This window comes from Nymphaea colorata, chromosome 1, assembly GCF_008831285.2.
Source record: "Nymphaea colorata isolate Beijing-Zhang1983 chromosome 1, ASM883128v2, whole genome shotgun sequence".
Classification (NCBI taxonomy): Eukaryota; Viridiplantae; Streptophyta; class Magnoliopsida; order Nymphaeales; family Nymphaeaceae; genus Nymphaea; species Nymphaea colorata.
In genome coordinates this window covers 5498626-5522762 of record NC_045138.2, presented here as the reverse complement: position 1 = coordinate 5522762, position 24137 = coordinate 5498626, and the positions used below count along the sequence as shown (strand labels likewise).

The window sequence follows — 24137 nt, the reverse complement described above, 5'->3', positions numbered from 1 at the left end:
TTAATTCTATCTTAACAATAGTTTTATGTTTTTCCCCAATGTCGTAATGGGTTTTCAGAATATAATTCTGCAAGTCTTTGTTCTATATTTTCTAACTCGTTTATTTCATACATATTTATGGTGATGGTATTTATTTTTTCTCGTGTCATCCTCTGTGTTAGTTTACTATCTCCTTTAATCCATGTTTTGTTTTCGTCATTATTATTTACTATTAGAGCATTTATTTTTTCTCCACAAGGTGTTGTTAATATTAAATATTTGTTTGTTATGTTTATTGGTAGATAACCATTTAGGAATGGTCTTCCTAATATAATATCTTTGTTATGTAATTCAAATGCATATATTCTGTTGATCTTGATTATCTTCTTCAAATTTGTACATTAACATTTTCTGCTTTATAGTTTATTGTAGCCTTGGCTCCATTAAATCCTCTAACCTTTAGTGGATTATCTAATTTTTCCCATATATTGTCTGGTAAACAGTTTTTTTTGCATAAATTTATCTGTGCTCCTGTGTTTATGTAGGCAGTGTAATATCGGTTATTATATCATCTTGGTATGACTTTGATTAGTGTATATATAAAAATTTATTTTTATTAATGTTCATTCCTCCTCACTTGTCTCTTCATCACTATAAGTTTTTCTTCCAAAGCTTGGTGGGACGTATGTGCTATTCTTTTATCCTTTTTATTCTAATAGGTCATAATTTTCCATTCGGCTACTGCTCTGGTTCTTAGGTATGTAAAAAATTCTCTTCTATAGTCTTTAAATTTTCTTCGTCACCCCATTTCCTAGTTTCCCTATAAATTTAAGAACATATATATATATATATATTCTAAATAATTTTCCTGTTCTTTTTCGCACAAAGTTTTTAGTTTGGTTATTATATACCTTTACACTTGTAGTTAGAAACATTCTGATTCGTCGTATGATATATCTGACATTGTTTCATCCGAATCTAGGTTTCTTATTTCTCTCAACCATCTTTCATGTACTTTATGTATCAGTTTATCAATGAATTGTCTTACTATAAACATCTTTCTTAGCCAAATATTCCATTTACTTCATATAACAACTATTTGTCTTATGTCTTTCTAGTTTATTGGAGTTATATACGTTAGACATTTTCTTAGTTTTATCATCCTTCCATTCTGTTTATTATATTTCTCCACATTATATCGTCATCATAATCGTTGTACCAATTTCTGTAGTCTGTTAAATCACTGTCATAACTATCATATTCATATTTTGTATATGCTGATTCTAATGCTAATCTTTTTTCTTCTATCTCGTTTCTAATATTGTTGATAAACTTATATAGCATTAGATATACTTTGAATATTAGTTTTTTCTTTTCTTAGTCTTTTTTCTTCTACTGCTTTGTCTAAAGCATTTTTCATATCTTGTTCAAAATTTCTTTTTTATTTGGCTAATCATCTAAGTTTCTAGGGATTATTATTAGGTTTACCAAGTGTTCAATTTCTAATACGTTTTTTCTATTTTGAAATTTTTGTATTTGTTTAGTCATTTGTTCCCTAGTATGATTCCTGTTAGTTTATCGTTTCTAAGTGATTGTATCTCAAATTCTATTTCAAACATGTAGTCTGCTATCCTAATTTCTTTGCTGACTTTTCCCATATTTTTAATAATGTTCCCTTGGATATACTTGTACCTATGTTCACTTAGCAAAACAATATCATTGTTTATCATATCTGGTGTAATATAATTATCTTCTGATCCTGTGTCTATTAAGATTTTCTTTATCATACTATCTATGTTTCCTTTTATATGAAATTGTTTCATGGGGTTTTTTTTACTTTTAACTGTTTTAGTTCTTCATAGATTCCTTGTCTACTTATCAATGGTACTCTAGTTGTTTCTTTTGATAATCCTGTATGTTCTATATCTATTACACGTTCCCTTTGATTGATTATGTAATATTCTTTTTAACCATTGTTTTTATTACTGGTATTTTTCTTACAAATGGAAAATCAAATATTTTTTCGATACTTATATCTAATTCTTGTTTTTCTATTTGTCTAAATATTTTTTCTTCGAATATGACTCTTTGAATTGTATAATCTTTGGTTAATTCTTCCTGATATCTAATATCTTGAGGTCTTTCTATTTTATCACTCATATTCACTACTACTTTCTGTTTCATATATTGTTTCATTCTCCGATATATCTGTTTCACTAAGGTTTTCAATATTTATATAATCATTTTCTATTACATTTATTAACTTTTTTTTATTTGTTGTTTAAGGTCTTTGGCTATATGTCCAATTTTTCCGCAATTTTAGCATTTACAACTCTTGGGGTTTTTTAGATACTTATTTTTATTTGTTACGTACTATCTTCTCTTTGGGTATTTGTTCTTATATTTTTTGTAATAGTGTTTAAGTTTCTTTACTTTTTATGTCTCTTAGTTTTGTAATATGATTTACATCCTAACTGTGGTATTATATGTTCGTCACAACATTTATATGGTGATTGTATTATAAGATTTAGTTTTTTCGATTTTACATATTCTTTACACATTGTTTTGAACCATGTCCTTATGAATTATATTTCTTGATCCTAACGCGTCTTCATTTGGTTTATTTTCCTGAATTGTTTTTATCACGTGTCCATATATTACTGGTGATCATTTTGAAAGAATAGATCTAAATATCTTGGTTTTTCTTCTATAGTTATACTTGCCAGATAATAATATTTACTAAATAGTTGTATATATTCTTCTAAATAACACATATCACATATTGTTAGATGCAGTATGTTTTGTCTAGCAGTTACTTTAATTTGGTCTTCATATATTTTTTCGATATTCAAATGTGAGAATTCTGCTTTAATTGATTCTAGATATTTTTCTAATATCTCTAAAGGATTCGTTGTTGTTGTTCCTTTACTATCAGTTTCTGCTCATAAAGATTCTTTTGAAGAGTTTGGTAGCTGATCAAACCATAAATATATGTTTCCTATAAATGAATTTTCAATATATATGTTGGTACATTTTTTAATTCTATTTTGATTCCTGTAATGTGCTTGATCATTTCAGCTTTCCAGATTTGTAATAACATTATGTGTTATCTAGATTTAATATTCCTTGTTTTCATTCTTTTTCTTCTATTTTGTTTTTTAGTCTAGATTTCCAAATTCTTTCCCATCGTTCATTTTTACTATAGTCATCTTAATGTCTATTCCTATTTGGATTTCCTTTGTGAGTTCTTGAACCTGCTGGATATTCCTCTTTGATTTTAATTCCTTATTTGGGTGTTGTATTCACATTTATTTCCATGTTTTGTCCTTGATCCATTAATTTAGTATATGTTATACTTGGTTCATAGTTTTCTGTTTCGATTTCACTACCTATTTCTATTTTTTGAAGACTATTTGTTTCTAACATGTTAATTTCCTCTTCATTTACCTTATCTAATTTTTCATTTCTTTTTTCAAATTGCTGGTCGAGTTTTTCCACAAGCTTTTCTAGTAAATTTATTATTTTGTCCATTTTATCTTCCAGATACGCTGGGCAACCTTGCACCGACTGTGGTGTATCGCAGGGTAAACCTTCATATTGCCGTATCTTTTCTTTTTTAGGCTTATTTCTTCGTTTAGTCTTTTTTATTCTTTCTAGCACTGTTTCTGTATTCATTTTTTCTTCGTCTAATATTAGATACATGTCATTCTGGTTTAATTCTAGAAATTTCCTATCTAAGTTTGTTTCAATCATTTGGCATTTTTGTCCGAAGACAAATGTTTTCTTAGAGCCAGTTTCGTATTCTACTCTGTTCATATGAACGACTCCGTTATTACTCTTCCTATTACTAAATCCTAGTTGTACAAGGTCGTCAAATATTTTATCTCTCTTTTGACTATCTGGTCTGAAATATAGAGTTTTTCTGGTTCTTGTTCTATTTTCTGAACTTCAGGTTTTTTATGATTTATGTTTCTTATAAAGTCATTTAGTTGGTTACTTATTCTTTCTGATTTTCTAAAACTAGTTCTAATTCCTGTAAAATTTTTCCAAATTCTGATTTATCCATGATTTGTGGAGTGTTTTCCTATTCGAGAAGTGCAAATATTCTCATTTTCTAGTATGTGCTTTGTGTCTTATAATCTATCCGTTGCAGGAAGTGAAATAACCTCAGTTTTCTTTATGACCATCTGACTTTCCCGATCGGCTTCTGCCTTTGTGGGTACTCGTCTGGGGTCTTTCCCTCTTGGGTTACACATTCAGACTCCTCTTTTGCCGTATATTCATATAGATGGACTTTGGTGTTCCAAATGATGCAATTGACAGAAAATAAAACTACTCTACACATGCTTGAAAATCAAAATACTAACACATACTCGTAAGGAAAACTAACACTTTATTCAATAAAAAGAGCATACTTACAATACTTACAGATAGTTCATCAACCTATGACGAAGTTGAAGATACATGGCTACTATTTGTCTCTGGAACACTGTCCATGAGACCTTCAATGTCTACTACCTAGTTTCAAACTTACACAAGCTAGATAATTATTTACTGTTATGGATTGGCTTTCTATTTTCTCTTGTTGGATAGTTTCTAAATAGGTTTGTGTATGAAGTGGAGTGAACAGATTGGTTTTGACTGACATGTTTGTTTTCTGAAATCTCTGGTTTAGGTTGACATTCTTAAATCTCGGTTTGAAAGATAAACTAGGTTCTTCTTGGTTTGTAACTTCCAAGGTCTTTGGTTCAAAATTTTTACTGGGGCTTCTAGGTTTTCTGGGATTTTTATCAAAGGTTCTATTTGGGCTTTCCATTTTAGTAGTTCTTTCACTTGGTTTTGTAGTATTGCTAGTTGGGTTTGCTGTTCTTCTAACTCCATCCTTACTAGCCGCACAAATAAACAATTGGTGTTATTGAGAGATTGGCTTTTAGCAGCAACTCAAATTGTGTGTGTATTCTGATGGTTAGTCTTTTAATCACTTTTGGAAAGTGACCATCCTTCAACGGATTTGATTCGTCTTTACCAGGAGCCGTTTGCTCTGGACTAGCCATATTCTTTTCCACTTTCAGTGGTTATTGGTGAATATGAGTACCAATGTGTGTGGTTTGTGCTAATTAGTTCATATATCTGGTAGCATTTTCTCCTTCTACTGTTATTTTACATTCCTTGATAAATAGTCTGTATAGCAATTTTCGTTAGTCTTGATTATTTCGATATCAAAATCAAATAATTTTATGTTGTTGACTAGCCTCCTAATTTCTTTCTTTACAATTGAGTTTTTTAGTTCAATTGTAAAGAAATATCAGCAAAGAAATATCAGCAATGTCTCAGACAAGAGCAATCAAAGGACCAATAATGGGAACTAAGAACTTGAAGGAATATTGCCAGTACATGCAAAAATATCAGGAGCATAAGTGTTCAGAATGTGCAAAAAGTAAAGAACTATGCGATGTAACCCTCGAAGGAATAAAGACCCAGTCAATACTTCAATCACTACCATGTACATGAAAAAGTTGTGATTGATTGGGAACATATTCTAAAGAGGAAAAGACAATTGCATCGAATAAAACAAAAGAAAAAACACAACGAATAAAGTAAAGAAAAAGATATTCGAACGGCAGACAGAGAATAAAGTAAAGAAAAAGAAATTTGAATGGCAAACAAAGAATAAAGTAAAAGAGATTTGAAGCAAAGAGATGAAGCACAAAGGCAGACAAATACAAACAGAAAAGCAGAAAGCAGCAAAGGCTTAATCAGAACCAGAGATTAAGATTCTAGCGGGTCACCTTTCAACCGTTGATCTCCGCAAAGTTTCAAAACCAACCACTATAAATATGAGAAGTCAGGCACTCGTGGAGCTTGTGTAAGTTTGAAACTAGGTAGTAGACTATTGAAGGTTTCATGGAGAGTGTTCCAGAGACAAATAGTAGCCATGATAAATATTTGGTGTAATATGATTATCTTCTGATCTTGTGTCTATTAAGATTTTCTTTATCATATTGTTTATATGAAATTGTTTTTGGTAACTTGTTTTACATGCAGAACTAAATTATAGTGCTTTTTGTATTTAAGGACAAATAGGAGCAACAAAAGGAGAGGTGGTAACGTACCATACCGGTGGCTTTAATAATGGCATCAGTTTGATGATTTTCGAACAAGTGACCGTCATCTAATTCTTTAATGACCACGTCAATCAAGTCTCTCTTCTCGTCGGCACTACTGGATTCCTTTCGGCGGTGCTCTGCAAGCCAAGCCGAGGCAACTTCATCCATCTTCAGGTGAACCCTTTTCATGGCATTGAGGTGACCACCCACATCTAGCCACGGGATCGCGTCAGAGACGGTGAACATACCAACTAGATTGGCAAACTCATCCAGAGCTTCACTAAACTCTTTTCCTTCACCGTCCAAATCAAAGTACCATTTTCCGGCGATCATCCTAAGGATGATGTTCAAGGCCATGCAGGTCAAATGCTGCTTCATCTCTACCGGCTCATGGTTTCTGCAACTGCCGTACAGGCGCCGCATCAAGAAGCCCACCTCGTCTACCCGGATGTGCTTGAGCAGCTCAAATTGCTGGCTTGACAGCTGCTCGGTGGCGACGATCTTGTGGAGTTCACAAAAGTAAGGTCCGTATGGGCTGAATGAGAACATGGCACGATCGTAGGCAAGGTGTTTCCAACCTTCTAGCTGTGGCCGACCGGCAAATGCTCGGTCATTGACAGTGAAGCACTCCTTGGCGAGGTCCATGCTGCTCACCACAATGGCATGCATTTGTCCCAGTTGGAGACTGAAGAGAGGCCCGTGCTTCTCTGAAAGAGCAGCGATAGTTCTATAGAGAGGTGTGGTTCCAGTCAGCAGGTCGAGGTGTCCGACTATTGGCCAAGAACCATTGGGTTCCGATAGTCGGCATCTTCCTTCCCTTTTCCTCTTTTGCCAAATTTTACAGATGAAGAAAAGGGCAAGCAGAGATGCTAAACCCTCTGCTACCCGCTTGATGGAATCCATAGATGTGGTGATGGACTCCATAGATGTGGGGAAGGTATTTTCTCTCCTCCTGCTTGCTAGCTACTTTTGTATGTATATATATTCATAGAATATGCGATTGAGTTTTCTCCCTTGAACAATTTAGTAGTTAAAGGTGTAGTTCTCTCTCTCTCTCTCTTTATATATATATATATATATATATATATATATATATATATATATATATATATATATATATATCAAACATGTTTGAATAGTCAAACATGGTTGGTGGTTGGATGCTTGAATAGTCAAACATGTTTGGCAGTTGGAGATCTTGGTCAGGACGTATTAACGAGGAAGTGTTTGTTTTTTAATATTTCCCTCAGAACAAGAACGGAGTCATTTTCTTGAAGGTTAAGGAATTCTTAAAACGATAAATAGACAGTATGCCATGGATCATGTAGAATCACATGTGGTAATGTGTGAGTAGTTGCCCTCACAGTCTCACACATTTTGTTTATTTCCCTATTTATTTGTATATGTATGCCCCTTAATTATTTACTTAATGCTCTTTAATCTTTTTATTATGTCTAATATTTTTTTTGAATAAGTGCTCCTCGAAAAAAAAACGTATGGCTTTTGCCCAAGGAAACAGGAATGAGCAATAGGGAGCTTACCACTGGAGCTAAAATGCTTCAAAGAGTAGAAACACATTTTCAAATCGTTATCTTATTAACCATGGCAGGTTACAATAATGGATTGCTAGGAGGTAGGCTCCCCACTTTTATTACCAAAAAATGATATTTACAATAATTAACAGAGGATGCAAGGCATCGACAGGAAAATTGCAAGGACCAAAAAACCCTCACCCCTCAAAAATACAAGACAGAGAACATCTGAACCAAGAGCCTATAGTTAAGCCAAAAACAAAACTGTCTGCCCGTCTGCTATTAGGCTAACAAAACATGCAATAATACCCGCCATCGTCGCGTCCATCTTGATGACCATAAATCAAGGATGCTGACCTGATCCACTCACAAAAAGTGATAGTCTATATTGGTTCTTTCAGAACACTTTCTGAATAGGACCCATCTTGCTGGAATGGTACTGCGCCCTTCAATCATAATGGTTCTGCACCCTTCAATCATAGCTCGTAATCAAAGATATGATCGTGAGACTTCCTGAACTCTTCAGCATTTTACCTAGCCAAAACTCCAGCAGGTGCATTTCAGCTGTATCCCCCCTACTGTGAGCCATTCTATTAAGCAACTTGTAAGCTCCAGCATCCCTGTCCCACCAGACTGCAGCCATCATTAACCTTATGTTAAATCTTCTATGTGCAACTTGAAGAGTATGATTGCCCTTATGTATTTCTTCTCTTTTACTACAGAAAATACCACAAGTTGAATCAGATGCAAGTTTTCCTCCTGCGAAAAGATCGCCTTACCCTTTGTCCTATCTTCCAAATCCTATTTGTAATGCTACCAATGGATGGGTGCTGCCAATTATCATGGGCTGTTTGGTTTTTAATTAAAAAAGTAACATAACGACGGTGGTTGGCAATTAAGGACGTTAACGCCTCAAAGGATTGGCTTCAAACTGGATAAACCCTTAACCATATCTGTTTTTTTTTAATATTCACATATTTGGATTCAAATCCAAAATTTGGTTTCACAATTCGAACCTGATTTTTATATTCATGTCCAAATCTAAATCCAAATTCTGAATCAAAATTTTTCAATTTTCAAAATGTAAGAGAATTAAATATAAGACATTTGTTTAAAACAAATCCGGTCCAAATCTGATGGGATGCTATTTCTTAAATCTTAATCGGATAAATATGATTTCTTAATCATATATTAATTTTTTTGCATCAGACTTTTTTTATCGGTTCAAATTGGATATCCAATCCAAATTGAATATATTGATATCCTTATTAACAATGATAACAATGTGATATTGCTTCATGAGTTTGCCCTAAAGTTTGAGGGAGATTCAAAAAACAATTTGCTATAATGTTTCAGTATCAAATTTTTGGGGTAGATATATGAAATAGAATGTCATTGTTCCCATTACCAAATGCCCTCAAAAGACAAAAAAACTTGGAACTATTTTTCCATTTCTATGGAAAGAGAAAAGTGGGAATTCTTTTTGTGAGCATGGCTTGATGATAGTGAAATTCCGGATAAAATTGCTATCTTTGTGAATTGGATATTTTCGACAAAATTGATATTTTTGAATTTCAGTATTCCTATCCACAAATTGTAATTCCGACAAATTTTGTTTAAGTTATTTTCTTTTCAGTCTTCTAGCATTTGGGAAATTGAGTATGATTTTTTTCGCCCCATTTATGAATTGAATTTTGTTTTCATTTAGTTTAGTAAATACTTTTGTTTTTTTCTTATATGCATATATGTACGTTTTTTTTTTACTTTTTTCTTTTCTGAATGTCGCTTGTCAAATCTTTTCAAATGGGACTATTTGCAAGGCATTGAATTCATACCGACTACTGTATTGAACACATAAAAGAACTTACAAAATTCGTTAATGAATTCCCATTTTCTAGATCTGCCTTTCTACTTGCTGATTGAAGGCATGTTATGTTCCTTAGTCAATAAGGGAGTGTTTAATAGCCTTTGATTTAAGGGAGTATTTTCTAAATCTTACTTCATCTTCTCATGATTCTGGTGCACTCAAGTATAGCTTCTTGACTCCGAAGATGAGATTTGAGAGAACGAAAAGAAATAGAGTGAGATATTGATTACATATCTCTAATGAGAATTATTTAGAAGAAGAATCAATTACTTTGGATGATCTCTTAGGGTTGCTTTGGGTGAAGCCCTAAAGTGATGAGCATATGCCTCCAAAAGATCTTCTTATGTTGGACCTTGAACAAGCTTGTTCCCAAAGATGGAGAAGAAGAATAGATGAAGAGACAAAAGGAGGAAAAGAGCTAATAGAAAACTCTAAAATGAAGAGACAAAAGGAGGAAAAGAGCTAATAGAAACTCTAAATCTTCAAGTGACAGAGCACTAGAGGTTCCCAAAAGATTAGCTCATGTCCAAGAGGAAGGATTGTGAGGGTATTTATAAAGAGTTTTGGAGCAAAAACTGAAAATTTGATTTTTTTTTTTTAATTTAACAAGATTTTCTTGAAAATTTCAAATATTTTTGAATAATTTTTAATTTTTTAAAATATGCTTTCACTAAGTGGGATTAGCCGACAGGGCTAATGCACACCTAGCCAGGCCAAAATCACCCCCCAAGGGGCGGTTTTTCATCAAAATGGGGGCCCTGCGTGCACAGACCTTGTCTCAGTGTGCAACGCATATCAGCGGCGATGCGTGAAGGCGCTCTCACGTGCTCATTCGACTGCATGGCACGCTTGTGCGTTTGCTCGACCACGTGGCACGCTTGCTCGACCTTGTGGCGCACTCGCGTAGTGTGCGCACTCGCGTAGTGTGCGCACTTGCGCGCGCGTGATTTTTGTTTTTTGTTTTTGTTTTTTAAATCAAAATAAAAAATAATACTGAAAAGTTGTTTATATAAGAAGTGTAAAACCTTTTTTATTTAAAATGTAAGCAATGATGATTTTTGTTAAAAATGGGCGGCCGACTATGTTTTGAGAAATTCCAGGTTCGTTTTATATTTGGATTGGGTTCAATTGGTCGCCCATGCATTCTAAGGAGTAATTTAAGCTCAAAAGCACATCTCGACACAAAAGCAAAACATAAAACAAAGGAAGGTCCATGTGTGTGCGGGGACACACTCAATGACATTAAATTTTGCCGTTCGGATATCAGCTTTGGAATTTGAGTTTCAATTTTTTGATTAGGATCTAAACTTGGGTTTGGGGTCTAATTCGGATCCGAGAATTGGATTTTGGATATGAATCTCACGTCTAAGGTTGGGTTTTGATTTTAAATTTTGTGTTTGGGATTGGACAAGGTTTAGAGATTTATTTTGGATCGACTAGTCGCAAATTTATTTTGGGTCTAGGATTGCGCTTAAGGACAAGGAATTAATCCAGATAAAATAATTGAGAACTGAGTGAAAATGAAATACACCCCTTTAAAAAAAAAAAGAATTTGGGGAGATAACAGTGCTTCGTAAGTGTTCATCATAAAACTTGCTTTCTAACTAAAAACAAATTTCAATGTATACCACACATATATAACATCCTTGAGTTTCAACACAATCCTATTGTTGGTTTGTAAATTTACATCAGCAACACCAACTTGTGACAAACTATAATTATACATTCCAACACAGCATAATCACTAAAAGCATAAGTAAAAAATAATTCTTCATTTGAAATGACATGGAGAGACACTACTATCAATTACCCAGATCATATCGTGACTTGTCAAGTTCATAACATCTTCATCATAAACAACTGTCATTATGTATAGCTGCAACAACACGATCATTAATATCTTCATTTTTTCTATCTTCTTTTTTACTATTTATATTTTCTCCCATCAATTGAAAGCAATATTTTTTGATGTACCACATAACATATTCTTGTAACTTGACCTTGATTTGCTTCAATTTTTATGTGTACATTTCTCACTCTTGAATTTATTTTTCTCCCTTTTTTTAGTGACAAATGCTAGACTTTTAGATTTTTTTCTCATCTATTCATTTAAAACACCGACCTTAACAAGCTTCATAAAAGTAATACTATTTGACATAGAGTTAGTGAGTGAGATCCAAAATGTCTCGTATAAATCTAGTGGAGTGAGAAAAAACCAAGGTTCAAGAACTTCATCTTCAAATTTTAGACTCACATCCGACAATTGATTAATAAGTCATTGGAATTCATTCAAGCGATCGACAACAAAATTTCCTTATGCTTAACTTGCATCATCCATATTATTGCCGGTCTTTGAAGCATGCAAATTTTCAAGTGAGGACCATAATTTCTTCATATGATTCTCATGCTGAACGTAATATAGGCATTCTCATCAACAAATTATCGAATAAAATCATACACCTCCTCATGCTCAAACTTTCAATTTTCATTACTGATAGATTCTGGCTTTTGATTTGTAAATATTAGAAGATGCATAATCTTCACAAACAAAAATTCATTCACTTTGTTTTTGTGTAGATTATAATTTGTGTCAATCGAACTAATCACCTGACTTGTGGTAATGATGTTTATTCTTGAACCAAAAGCTTCGATACCATTTATATTGGTAAAAGCAGGCACAAACCAAATGATCAAGTTTTACAAACAATGGCAATGACTAAAAATACCTGTAAATAAGCATTTTTATTCTGTGCAAATAAACGAACAATATTTCTTCCACCCGCACTCCAAAATAAAACTTTTATCAATTAAGAGATTTCAGTGCACAGGAATAAAAGCAAACACCAAAAAAGACAAATACCAATTTTCTACTTGGAAATCCCACTAAAAAATAAGAGATAAATGCCACAAGGTTGAGAGCAATCCGATAACAATAAGTCCATAGATCACCACAAGGTAGATACAATAAAACAAAGAAAGAGTAAGAACGGAAAGATCATGAGTGATCCCATGGCAAAGTCATCTTTCTGTAGCCCCAATAGTCATAAAAAGTGAAGAAAAAAGAACAAGGAAAAACCTCAAACAAGAAATTGAAGTTTTCTTTCCCTCTCTATTAATGCCTCTTGTTGCTTCGAGTGAGTGGAGAACATAAAAACCCCAAGCAATGAAGAAGAAAACCCCAAGCCAAGACTCGCATAAAAACATTCTATCCCCTTTTTCTTCCCTCTTCTATTTAAATTTTTGTAATTTCAATCAACAAAATTGTTGCTTATTTGCATCTTTTCAATGCTTTCCACTCAAGTACGAGTGAAAAAAAAAATGACTTTTCACCTTCCACCTTGTGATCCAAACTTAGAGTTCTGTTTAAAATTGTTTTATATTACTACTACAAAACTACTTGTTCTCTGCTTGAGTTTTACATGTCAGCGCTCAAAATCTGGCCAACGTGTGCCAATTTTATTTGATGATTTCAAGTATGTTGCCTTGTTTTCCCTCAAATTTTCTTATTGTATAGCTCAGCCAATCAAAAGCGGTGGAGATAATCTCACAAGGTTCCATCAAATATACCTCATTCGACCATATGTGCAACAAAAACCATGACACAGTACTTTTACGATGTGTTCTAGCTTGGATATGGCAGACAGAATGCTTATAATGTTTTTTTTTCCTCCAATGTATATTTTTCATAGGCCACCCCATCATAAGAAATTGATTCTTCAGAACTATGGATTAATTTGTGGCATCGCACCAATCCATGCATCACAAGCTGCTTCACCCCACCTCTGTCGCTATTTATTCAGTTTGGGCGAGCAGGAGGGAACCCACCGCTGGGGTGAGAAGTTGAAATCCCTTCAAGTCAACCCAGATGCACTTATGGTTACTTCCCTCAACTCAGAGAGTAGTGTCCATGGTAGTTTCCTGACGAGAAAAGTAGCATCCACAAGAATTCAACCTGCAATTAACTAAGATTTTATTGATCCACTAATCCAACCAGCTACACTATGTTCCTTAAAACTCATTACCTATTTAGACACCCCAACATGATCAATTAACAAGCAACATCTAGAATTTTCCTTTTGTCTAACATTCTAATTTCTTATCACCACATTATTCATTTTTAATTGCACTGAAAATTTGTTCAAAAAATGAAACCATAAGCCTGCCATATCATCAGTAATGTTATTGCATACACTAAAAACAAGTAACTAATAGAGGTGGGGAGGGAGACGGGGCCTCAAAAGCACTAAGCGGAGTTGCTTTGGGCAGGGCTAGGCCATGTCCCTCGGTCATGTCAACCGGCTCATTCATGGGTGTAGACCATTCAAAGCTCTGCAGCAAGCGCGCCACAGTTAGGTGAAGAACTTGCATGGCCATCTGCCAGTGGACGCAGATCCTCCTTCCCGATCCAAATGGCAAGAACGCAAAGTCCTGACCACCAAAGCTGGTCATCTCATTGCAGCTGCTCAAGAACCTCTCTGGCTTGAATTCTTCTGGGTCCATCCACAATGTCGGATCGTGATGAATCTTCCACACATTAACAAACAGAGTTGAGCCAACCGGCAACTCGAACCCACCAAGTTGAATGGATTCCATTGACTCATGTGGGACCAAAAGCGGTCCCATTGGATATAGGCGCATTGACTCTTTGACTATGGCTTGCAAATAAGGCAAGTTGTTGACATCTGTTTCATCCACTTGTCGCTCTTTGCCGATGTGGCAGTCTAACTCATCATGGGCTTTCTTTAGGAGATGTGGGTTATTTAGCAAGAGAGAGAGAGCCCACTCAAGTGTGACTGCTGTGGTCTCGGTCCCCGCTACTACCAAAACCTGGAATAATTCAAGACAATGGAGATTGGTGGTAAATAGATCTATGCCCTTTACTGATGCTAGAGAATTGAAAGTGTCACAAGCAAACATGAATAAAAAGTAGGTATGGGGCAATTTCTTTTATTTGTTATCAGAGGAATTATTTAAATATATATAGAGCAAAGAACATTCAATGAAAAGCCATTTGAACCTTACGGAAACTACTAAATGTGAGGCTGGTAGCGTGAGATCCCAGATCAAGGCTGATCTAATATCCCTTTTATGTAGAACTACAACATAAACAAACACTAGATTTTGCCATTATGTGAAAAAGAAGAACTGAGATCCTTAGTTTATAGATAAAACCTTACAATTGGTGTCGGATCTGACCTAAAGCATGTGGATTTGAGATTCTCAATGATCCCAAATTACCTTGATTTTCAAATCTGAGGCAATCAAACACCCCTCGAATATAAACTACAAGAACATGCCTGATTTAAGATTGTGGGGAGGGTCTCGTCTTAAATCTATGGCTCTCCAATCTTGAAGATTTAAAATCAGGGGCCATGATTTTATTGATCATGGGAAGTTCACAATTTGATTGAAATGTGGATTTTATCTATCATGGATTTATGATTCCTTGGATCTAAGATCCATGTGGAATCAAGCACAACCTAAAAACTCTTCTAGTATTAATATACTGCGTATATATGATACTCTCATTTCTCTTAGTTTTCTAGATTCCCGTTATGCAAACAGAAATTAGGTGATGAGAAGGACCCAAAATCTTATCAGTTTAAATAGGGTGCTAACACGTTCACTTAATCAGCTTAATTTGGCAAGAAATGCTTAAAGTTATAAAAAAAGATTTAAACTAAATCACCAAAAGAAACAAACATCAAAACCTGTTAGTAAGAAGAATCTGAAATATTTAGAAGAGAAAAAAGCACGGCGACCCATCTTTTTTGGTAATTAACCATTAGAAAATTAAACTTAAGGGGGAGTTTATTACTTCAGATCTGAAAATTCATAAATCTCACGTGAATCTGACGTGTTTTGCTTTTGTTGATATGACAAAAGAATCATGAGACCTAGGATTCATACTTAACATTCTTATTTTACTTCTCTCTGTTGAAACACTAAAGGTTAGAATTAAGATTGAAAGGGAAAAGTCGGATCTAGAACCACGGTTTTCAAGTCCTATGAGTCTTAGATGCAATCTGTCAAACGCCCGGTAAGTATGTTATGCATATATTTTTTTTATTGTCAAAATCTCCCAAGTTTGACCTTTGGAACTTCTCTTCAATGGCGGTTCACAATAGCTTAGCGATTTTAGTGCTTTCTGTACTTAAAAAAAAAAAAAAGAGGAAAAGAGAGAGAGGTGGTAACGTACCGTAGCGGTGGCCTTAATTATGGCATCAGTTTGATGATTTTCGGACAAGTGGCCATCTTCTAATTCTTTAATGAGCACGTCAATCAAGTCTCTCTCCTCGCCGGCGCTACTGGACTCCTTCTGGCGGTGCTCTGCAAGCCAAGCCGAGGCAACTCCATCTATCTTCAGGTGAACCCTCTTCATGGCCTGCAGGTGGCCACCCACATCTAGCCACCCCAGCCACGGGATTGCGTCAGAGACGGTGAACGTACCAACTAGATTGTTAAACTCAGCCAGAGCTTCTCTAAACTCTTTTCCTTCACCGTCTAAATCAAAGTACTGTTTTCTGGCGACCATCCTGAGGACGATGTTCATGGCCAAGCAGCTCAAATGCTGGTTCATCTCAACCGGATCATGGTTGCTGCAACTGCCATACAGACGCCGCACCAAGGAGCCTACTTCATCGACCCGGATGTGTTTGACCAGCTCGAGTTGCTGGCTTGACAGCAGGTCGGTGGCGACGATCTTGCGGAGTTCACGAAAGTGAGGTCCGTATGAGATGAATGCGAAAGTGGCACGATCATAGCCAAGGCGTTTCCAACCTTCTAGCTGTGGCCGACCGGCGAAGGCTCGGTCATTGACAGTGAAGCACTCCTTGGCCAGGTCCGTGCTGCTCACCACAATGGCACGCCTTTGTCCCAGTTGGGGACTGAAGAGAGGCCCGTGCTTCTCTGAAAGAGCAGCAAGAGTTCTATGGAGAGGTGTGGTTCTGGTCAGCAGACCGAGGTGTCCGACTATTGGCCAACAACCGTCCGGTTCCAGTAGTCGGCCTCTTGCTTTTCTTTTCTTCTAGATGAAGAAAAGAGCGAGCAGAGCTGCTAAACCCTCTGTTACCAGCTTGATGGAATCCATTTTAATTTTTTGTTTAAAAAATTATTTTTAAACAAAATATAACCATTCTAATATATTTATAAAAAAATATTTTGATATAACACGTGCTTTGAATCAACTTGTTTTTACACAAAAAAAATGTTGTTTTTTCTATTATCAAAATGTAGATGCTATGACAGCCATTCATTTATTTTCTTGTCATAAAAACACTATTAAATCCTAGAAATGGATCAACTGAATATATATTTCATATCAACCTATCCTTAATAACATATTCTACTGCTATACTTCAAAAAAAAAACACTTTAAATATCATATTTAAAGGGTTTTCGGTTTTGTCCCTGACCTATTTGTTTGGTTTATACCAATATTTTCGGTCAATACACAACCCCATATATTATAATGGGTATTATAATGGGTATGTTTGATAATTGGGTTTGGAGATCTTGGCGACCCCACCAGAGATTACCATAGGACAATGATGGTGACCTCCTTCTTAGACTTTACTATCAATAGCATTCTTCCATCGTTTGCACTATGATATTTTGGAGACTGATTGAATTGTTAGAACCACGTAATCCATGGCAGCCGCATCATTCCTTTCGACCAGATAGAGACCATTTGATAATATGAGCAATGTGTCATGATCCCATGAATCCATAGAGACCATTTGATAATATGAGCAATGTGTCATGATCCCATGAATCTATGGAGTAGATTAATGGAACACTATGACAATATTAAATGAATGTTCTATAATTTTTGTAGACATTAAAATATTTAGCACACATTAGAAAGCCAACCACAAAAGAACTAGGTGATCCACTGTGAGCACCACCCTAGTGCATGCAATAAATACGCACCAAAAAAGAAACAGAGACATTTTAGCCATTTTCAAAAAAGAAAACAAACACATTGAAGACTTTATAATTTTTATCTTCCACTTTCCATCTTTTATCTTTGTAGGATTGTTTCTTTTTATAAATAAGCGTACTCTGGTAATTTTTACACAGTACACAAAAAAAACCATAAACTCTCCTTGGTGCATATAACCAGCTTTGCATGAACACTTGCTGGCCGGAAGTCTGCCTCTAAAGGGAGAGAGCAAGAAAAACCTATGTGGGGTTATATTGAAAGGTATATGTTCCGTCTTGCCAAGAGGTGCTTGTTGTTAGTCTTTTAAGAACTACCATTTGATTGCAAATTAGTAAGCTGACTATGTACTAATTACCTGTGTAATTTTTTATTAATTTTGGAAAAACTGGTACTTTCAAAAAGTTGGCTTAACTTGGAAACACTCACGTTTGTTTGACAACAGTAACACGTTGTTACTTTCATGAATCTGCCCAAAAGTCGGGGTAGACTTATGAAATATAATAACCAATTGTCTTATAAATTTTTCCCAATTTCTTGGTCAGATTCATGGAACAATAAATGTTTGTTTCTATTAACAAATGGGCCCGAAGGTACCAACAATTGACAAATGGATTCAACTCAAAAGGTTATATGCAACTCACATGGTAGACTGGTTTATTACCTTCCTTCTTTGGGGCGTGAAAAGTCGAAACTGCTTCAAAAGGACAAAAGAACCCTTAAGGATGTGTTTGATTCCCCACTGATCTCAAATCCAAGAGAATCTCAAATCTGTGATTGCTGAAATCTAGTTGTATAAAACTGCGGACAACGAGTATTTGAGATCCACACTTTAGTGTAAAAAATGTGGATTTAAAATTGTATTTTGGAAAAGGGGGATGGGGGTGGGGGAGGGAACGGGGTTCAGATTTTAAAACCATGGATCTCAAATTTGCATTAATCAAACCCAACCTAAATGGTTGGATAGAACTAGACGGTACTTCTTTTGTTCACTTTTAACCTCCCTTTAAATCACTACTACGTTAGTATTTTATCTTGAAATTGTTATCTTATTTTGTTATCTAAATGAATATTTTGTAAATGAATAGCATTGTAATTTGTTACCAGAATAACATTATGTATATTGATATGGAATGTCCATTCCATAGGAACTATGCATACAAAATTATTATTGGCAAAAAAGCTTTGTATATATGTTTTAGAATATTTTACTCAATTCTTAAAAATGATAAAAGAATTGAGGGAACTGGCCGCTTACGAGCCCCTGCCCCGGCCGTTACACCAAACCCTTTGGGAATGAGACTTATTACCTATTCAAACACCTCAACATGAATTAATTAACATGCAACATCCACAATTTTCTTTGTATCTGACATTCTAACTTCTCATCACCTCATTCTTCGTTCGAATTGCACTAGAAAAATTTGTTCACAAAAATGAAATTATGGATCTGTCATATCATCATTAATATTATAGCACACACTAGAAACAAGTACTCTCAGTCTTAGCAGTTTCACTAATAGAGGTGGGGAGGGAGACAGGGCCTCAAAAGGACTCCAAGTGGAGTTGCTTTGGGCAGGGCTAGTTCATGTCCCTCCGTCATGTCAACCGGCTCATCCATTGGTGTAGACCATTTAAACCCCTGCAGCAATCATGCCAAAATTAGGTGAAGAACTTGCATGGCCATCTGCCAGCCGACGCAAACCCTCCTTCCCGACCCAAATGGCAAGAATGCAAAGTCCTGACCACCAAAGCTGGTCAGCTCATTGCGGCTGCACAAGAACCTCTTTGGCTTGAACTCTTCTGGGTCCGTCCAGAATGTTGGGTCACGATGAATCTTCCACACGTTAACAAACAAGGTTGAGCCAACCGGCACCTCGAACCCAGCAAGTTGAACAGGTTCCATTGACTCGTGTGGAAGCAAAAGCGGCGTCGCTGGGTATAGGCACATTGACTCTTTGACTATGGCCTGCAATTAAGCAAAAGCGGTGTCGCTGGGTATAGGCACATTGACCCTTTGACTATGGCCTGCAAGTAAGGCAAGTTATTGATGTCTGACTCGTCCACTTGTCGGTCTTTGCCCACCTGGCAGTCCAACTCATCTTGGGCTTTCTTTAAGATATGTGGGTTGTTTAACGAGAGAGAGAGAGAGAGAGAGAGAGAGAGAACCCACTCAAGTGTGATTGCTGTGGCCTCCGTCCCGACTACTACCAAAACCTGGAATAATTCAGGACAATGGAGTATGGAGTAAATTGGTGGTAAGTAGATCTATTCCCTTTACTGACGCTAGAAAATCGAAGTTGTCACAAGCAAACATCAGTAAAGAGTTGGTAGAGGGTCATTTCTTTTATTTGTTATCAGAGTAATGATTTAAATATATATAGGCCAAAGAACATTTGGTGAAGCCATTTGAACTAAACGTGTGTTTGATAGAATGAGATCCCAAATCCTAGGCTGATCTAATGTCCCTTTTATGTAAGACCAACAAAGACTAGTTTTTTTTTTTTTCCATTATGTGGAAAAGAAGAATTCAGATCCTTAGTTTATATCCAAAACCATATTTGATGTCCGACAGGAGGGATGCCTGACATAAAGTATGTGGAGATTCTCAATGATCTAAAATCACCTCAAATTTCAGATCCAATGATATCAAAGGCCCCTTAATATAAAATACAAGAACATGCCTCATTTAAAATTGGTGGGGGGTCTCATATTAAATCCATAGGTCTCAAATCATGAAGATCCATGGATCTCAAATCTTGAGGATTTAAAATCGGAGTGAATCAAACGTCCTTATGGTTGTGTTTGATAGCCTCGGATCTAAGATCCGAGGCTGCATAAAAATGAGTACTTTGGGATCTCAGTAGCATGAATTTAAAATTTATACTACATGTTAAAATCCTTGAATTTAAGATCAGATTTTTTTTTTTTTTTTTTTGGAGGGAGGGGGGAGAGGAGGAGTATCTGATCTTAAATTAATGGATTTGAGGTTCTAGGTGATATCAAATCCATGGTGAAATAAACACAACCTATATATTTGCACTTTTTTTTATGGGCATATATACATATATAAGGTAGTGAATCAAAGGTTAATTGGATCGGTTCTGGTTTCAAAAGAAAAAAATCAAAATCCATGTCTAAATGTGAATCTGACACGGCTAGAACGGATCCTTAAAGTTAAACTTGGGGACGCTTGGGTCCAACCCAAACTTCATCTTAATTTGGTTGGTTTGTGAAGTCCTTAAGTTGTTAAAAGAATTATCATGGAGATGGAAGAAAGACACGAAAGAATATCGCAAATTTTTGAAAATATATTAAAAATTTGGCAATAATAAAGTGTTGACCTAATTTGCTCATATCGACAAAATACACCAAAGTTTTTTTTTAATCGATATAATAGAAAAGGTGAAAAAGATTATCCAGTGCTTGTTATATCTGTAATTCTAAAATTTGATATAAGTCGTTTAGATATTTTTAATATATTAGGTCAACACTCTATTAAAGCACTTAAAAAGTCGACCTTGAAGGCAAGGGGAAGAGAAGAAAGTTTCAGTTTTTCATGCCAAATTAGCACTAAATTAATTGTATTTAGGCTTAATTTCCTTCCAAATCTTTATAACGTTAGCAGAAAAAAATCTCATAATTCTTTTAAGTATATATGGACAACAAAGTCATTTAGATATAACTAATCATCCATTAATGTTACTGAAGCAGTAAAAAAGAACTAGTACAAATTAACAAATCAACTTACAATTATTGTGGCCTTTTTTAAAAAAAAATACTTTTTTATAAGTAGTGCAAAACCTAAGGGTTTTTTGAACAATATGAAACTAAAGGTTAGATTACTTTTTCTTTCAATTATTTTTAAGTACGTCTTAGAAAAATTTCTAAAAACAAGTTACAAGATAAAAATATCAAATTTGGTATGGATGATGATAGCTCGACGAAAAGAAATCAGGTTAAACAGTTGGCAAGGTGATGGCACAAGCTTAAAATGACAAGAAAATGTTGAAAGTTATAAAAAACAAAAACTTAAATCACCAAAAGAAACAAACATCAAAATCAGTAAGTAAGAAGAATCCGAAATATTCTAAAGAGAAATAAACACGGGAACCAACTTTTTTGTAATTAACGATTAGAAAAACTTACGGGGAGTTTGATTACTTCAGGTCTGAAATCCATAAATCTCATATGAACTTGACGTGGTATGCCACAAAAGAATCATGATAAAAACATGGTTCATCAAACTAAGTATCTTAAACCCACGGTTTTCAAGTCCTAAGAATCCTAAATCCCAACTGTCGAACGCCCGATAAGTATGTTATGCATAAATTTTTTTGTACTGTCAAAATCTATGAAGTTCGACGTTAGGAAATTCTCTTCAAATGGCGGTTGACAGTAGCTGAGCGATTTTAGTGCTTTCTGTACTTAAGAACAAACAGGAGGAAAAGAGGGAGAGGTGGTAACGTACCATAGTGGTAGCTTTAATAATGGCGTCAGTTTGATGATTTTCCGACAAGTGGCCGTCTTCTAATTCTTTAATGAGCACGTCAATCAAGTCTCTCTTCTCGCCAGCGCTACTGGACTCCTTCGGGCAGTGCTCTGCAAGCCAAGCCGAGGCAACTTGATCCATCTTCAGGTGAATTCTCTTCATGGCCTTGAGGTGACCACCCACATCTAGCCACCCCAGCAATGGGATCGCATCAGAGACGGTGAACATACCAAGTAGATTGACAAACTCATCCAGAGTTTCACTAAACTCTTTTCCTTCATCTAAATCATACCGTTGTCCGGTGACCATCCTGAGGACAATGTTCAAAGCCAAGAAGCTCAAATGCTGCTTCATCTCGACCGGCTCATGTTTGCTGCAACTGCCGTACAGGCACCGGACAAAGGAGCCCACCTCGTCGACCCGGATGTGCTTGAGCAGCTCGAGTTGCTGGCTTGACAGCAGCTCGATGGCGACGATCTAGCGGACTTCACGAAAGTAAGGTCCATATGGGCTGAATGCGAACATGGCACGATCGTAGCAAGGCGTTTCCAACCTTTCTAGCGGCGGCCGACCGGCGAAGGCTCGGTCATTGACAGTGAAGCGCTCCTTGGCAAGGACCATGCTGCTCACCACAATGACATGCCTTTGTCCCAGTTGGAAACTGAAGAGAGGCCCCGTGCTTTTCTGAAAGAGCAGCAAGAGTACTAGTGGTTCCGGTCAGCAGGCAAAGGTGTCCTAGTATTTGGCCAAGAACCGCTGGGTTCCGGTAGTCGGCATCTTGCTTCTATTTTCTTCTTTTTCCAAATATTGCAGATGAAGAAAATGGCAAGCAGAGCTGCTAAGCCCTTTGCTGCGAGCTTGATGGAATCCATAGATGTGGTGACGGTATTTGCTGTCTCGATGCATGGTAGCTACTTTTGTATGTATATGACACAAAATTCTTAGGTCAGCGATAAAAAGAAACAAACCTTTTAATTTTTTATTAAAAAGTTATTTTAAATAAAATATAACCATCCTCATATATTTATAAAAGATATTTTGATATAACATATGCTATGAATAAACTTGTTTTTAACGAAAAATATTGATTTTCCTATCATCAAAATGCTCATGCTATGACAGCCATTCATTTTTTGTCATAAAAACACTATTAAAACTTATAAATGGATCAACTTAATATATATTTCCACATCAACCTATCCTTAAGATCATATTGGCGCAGTTATAGTTCAGCAAAACACTTTAACATCATATTTAAAGGGTTTGGTTTTTGTCTGTGACCTGTTTGTTTGGTTTATACCAATATTTTACGTAACCCAATATATTATAATGTGTTTGTTTGATGATTGGCCTTGGAGATCTTGCGACCCCACAAGAGATTACCATAGGACAATGATGGCGATCTCCTTTTTAGACTTTACTACCAATAGCATTCTTCCGTCCTTTGCACTATAATATTTTTGAAACTGATTGAATTGTTTGAACCACATCATTCCTTTGGACCATATAGAGGCCTTTTGACAATAAAAACAATGCGTTGTTATCCCATGAATGTATGCAGTAGATTCATGGAATACTGAGACAATATTAAATGCATGTGCCAACAACAAACTGGTACTATTACCAAATAGCCTTGTAGACATTAATATATTTAGCACACATTGGAAACCCAACAAAAAAAAAATAGATGGATCCAGTTGCGAGGACCACCCTAGTGCATGTAGTAAATATGCACCAAAAAAGAAATTGGGACATTTTAGCTTTTTTCAAAAAAAAGAAAACAAACACATTGAGAACTTTATATCTTCCACTTTCCATCTTTTATCTTTGTAGGATTGTTTCTTTTTATAGATAAGGGTACTAGTCATTTTTACACCTCAGTACACAAAAAGGAGCATAAACTTGGTGGTGCATATAACCAACTTTGCAGAAACACTTGTTGGCCGACAGCCCACCCCAAAAGGGAGACAGCAAAAAAGAACTCTGCAGGGATTATATTGTGAGGTATATGTTGGGTCTTGCCAAGAGGTGCTTGTTGTTAGTCTTTTAAGATTACTATTTGATTGCAAATTAGCAAGCCGACTCTATGTACTAATTCTTATTAATTTGGAAAAAACTGGTAGTTTCAAAATGTTGTCCTAACTTGGAAACACTCATGCTTGTTTGACAAAAGGAACAAGTTATTATTTTCCTGAATCTACTCAAAAGTTGGGGTAGA

At 35.6% G+C, this 24137-nt stretch overlaps 2 protein-coding genes across 2 annotated transcripts; both read right to left on the bottom strand.

Moving 5' to 3' along the window:
- Positions 1-4422: 4422 nt before the first annotated feature.
- LOC116245835 (cytochrome P450 CYP82H23-like) lies at positions 4423-7010 on the bottom strand. Its single transcript, XM_031617407.1, has 2 exons — positions 6093-7010; positions 4423-4497 (listed from the first exon to the last, which is right to left on the bottom strand). The coding sequence occupies exons 1-2, from the start codon at positions 7008-7010 to the stop codon at positions 4423-4425; spliced, it is 993 nt and encodes a 330-aa protein (XP_031473267.1).
- Positions 7011-13676: 6666 nt separating this feature from the next.
- Positions 13677-22273, bottom strand: LOC116245832 (xanthotoxin 5-hydroxylase CYP82C4-like). Its single transcript, XM_031617401.1, has 5 exons — positions 21899-22273; positions 19133-19396; positions 18972-19069; positions 15685-16432; positions 13677-14312 (listed from the first exon to the last, which is right to left on the bottom strand). The coding sequence occupies exons 1-5, from the start codon at positions 22271-22273 to the stop codon at positions 13677-13679; spliced, it is 2121 nt and encodes a 706-aa protein (XP_031473261.1).
- Between the last annotated feature and the right edge of the window lie 1864 nt (positions 22274-24137).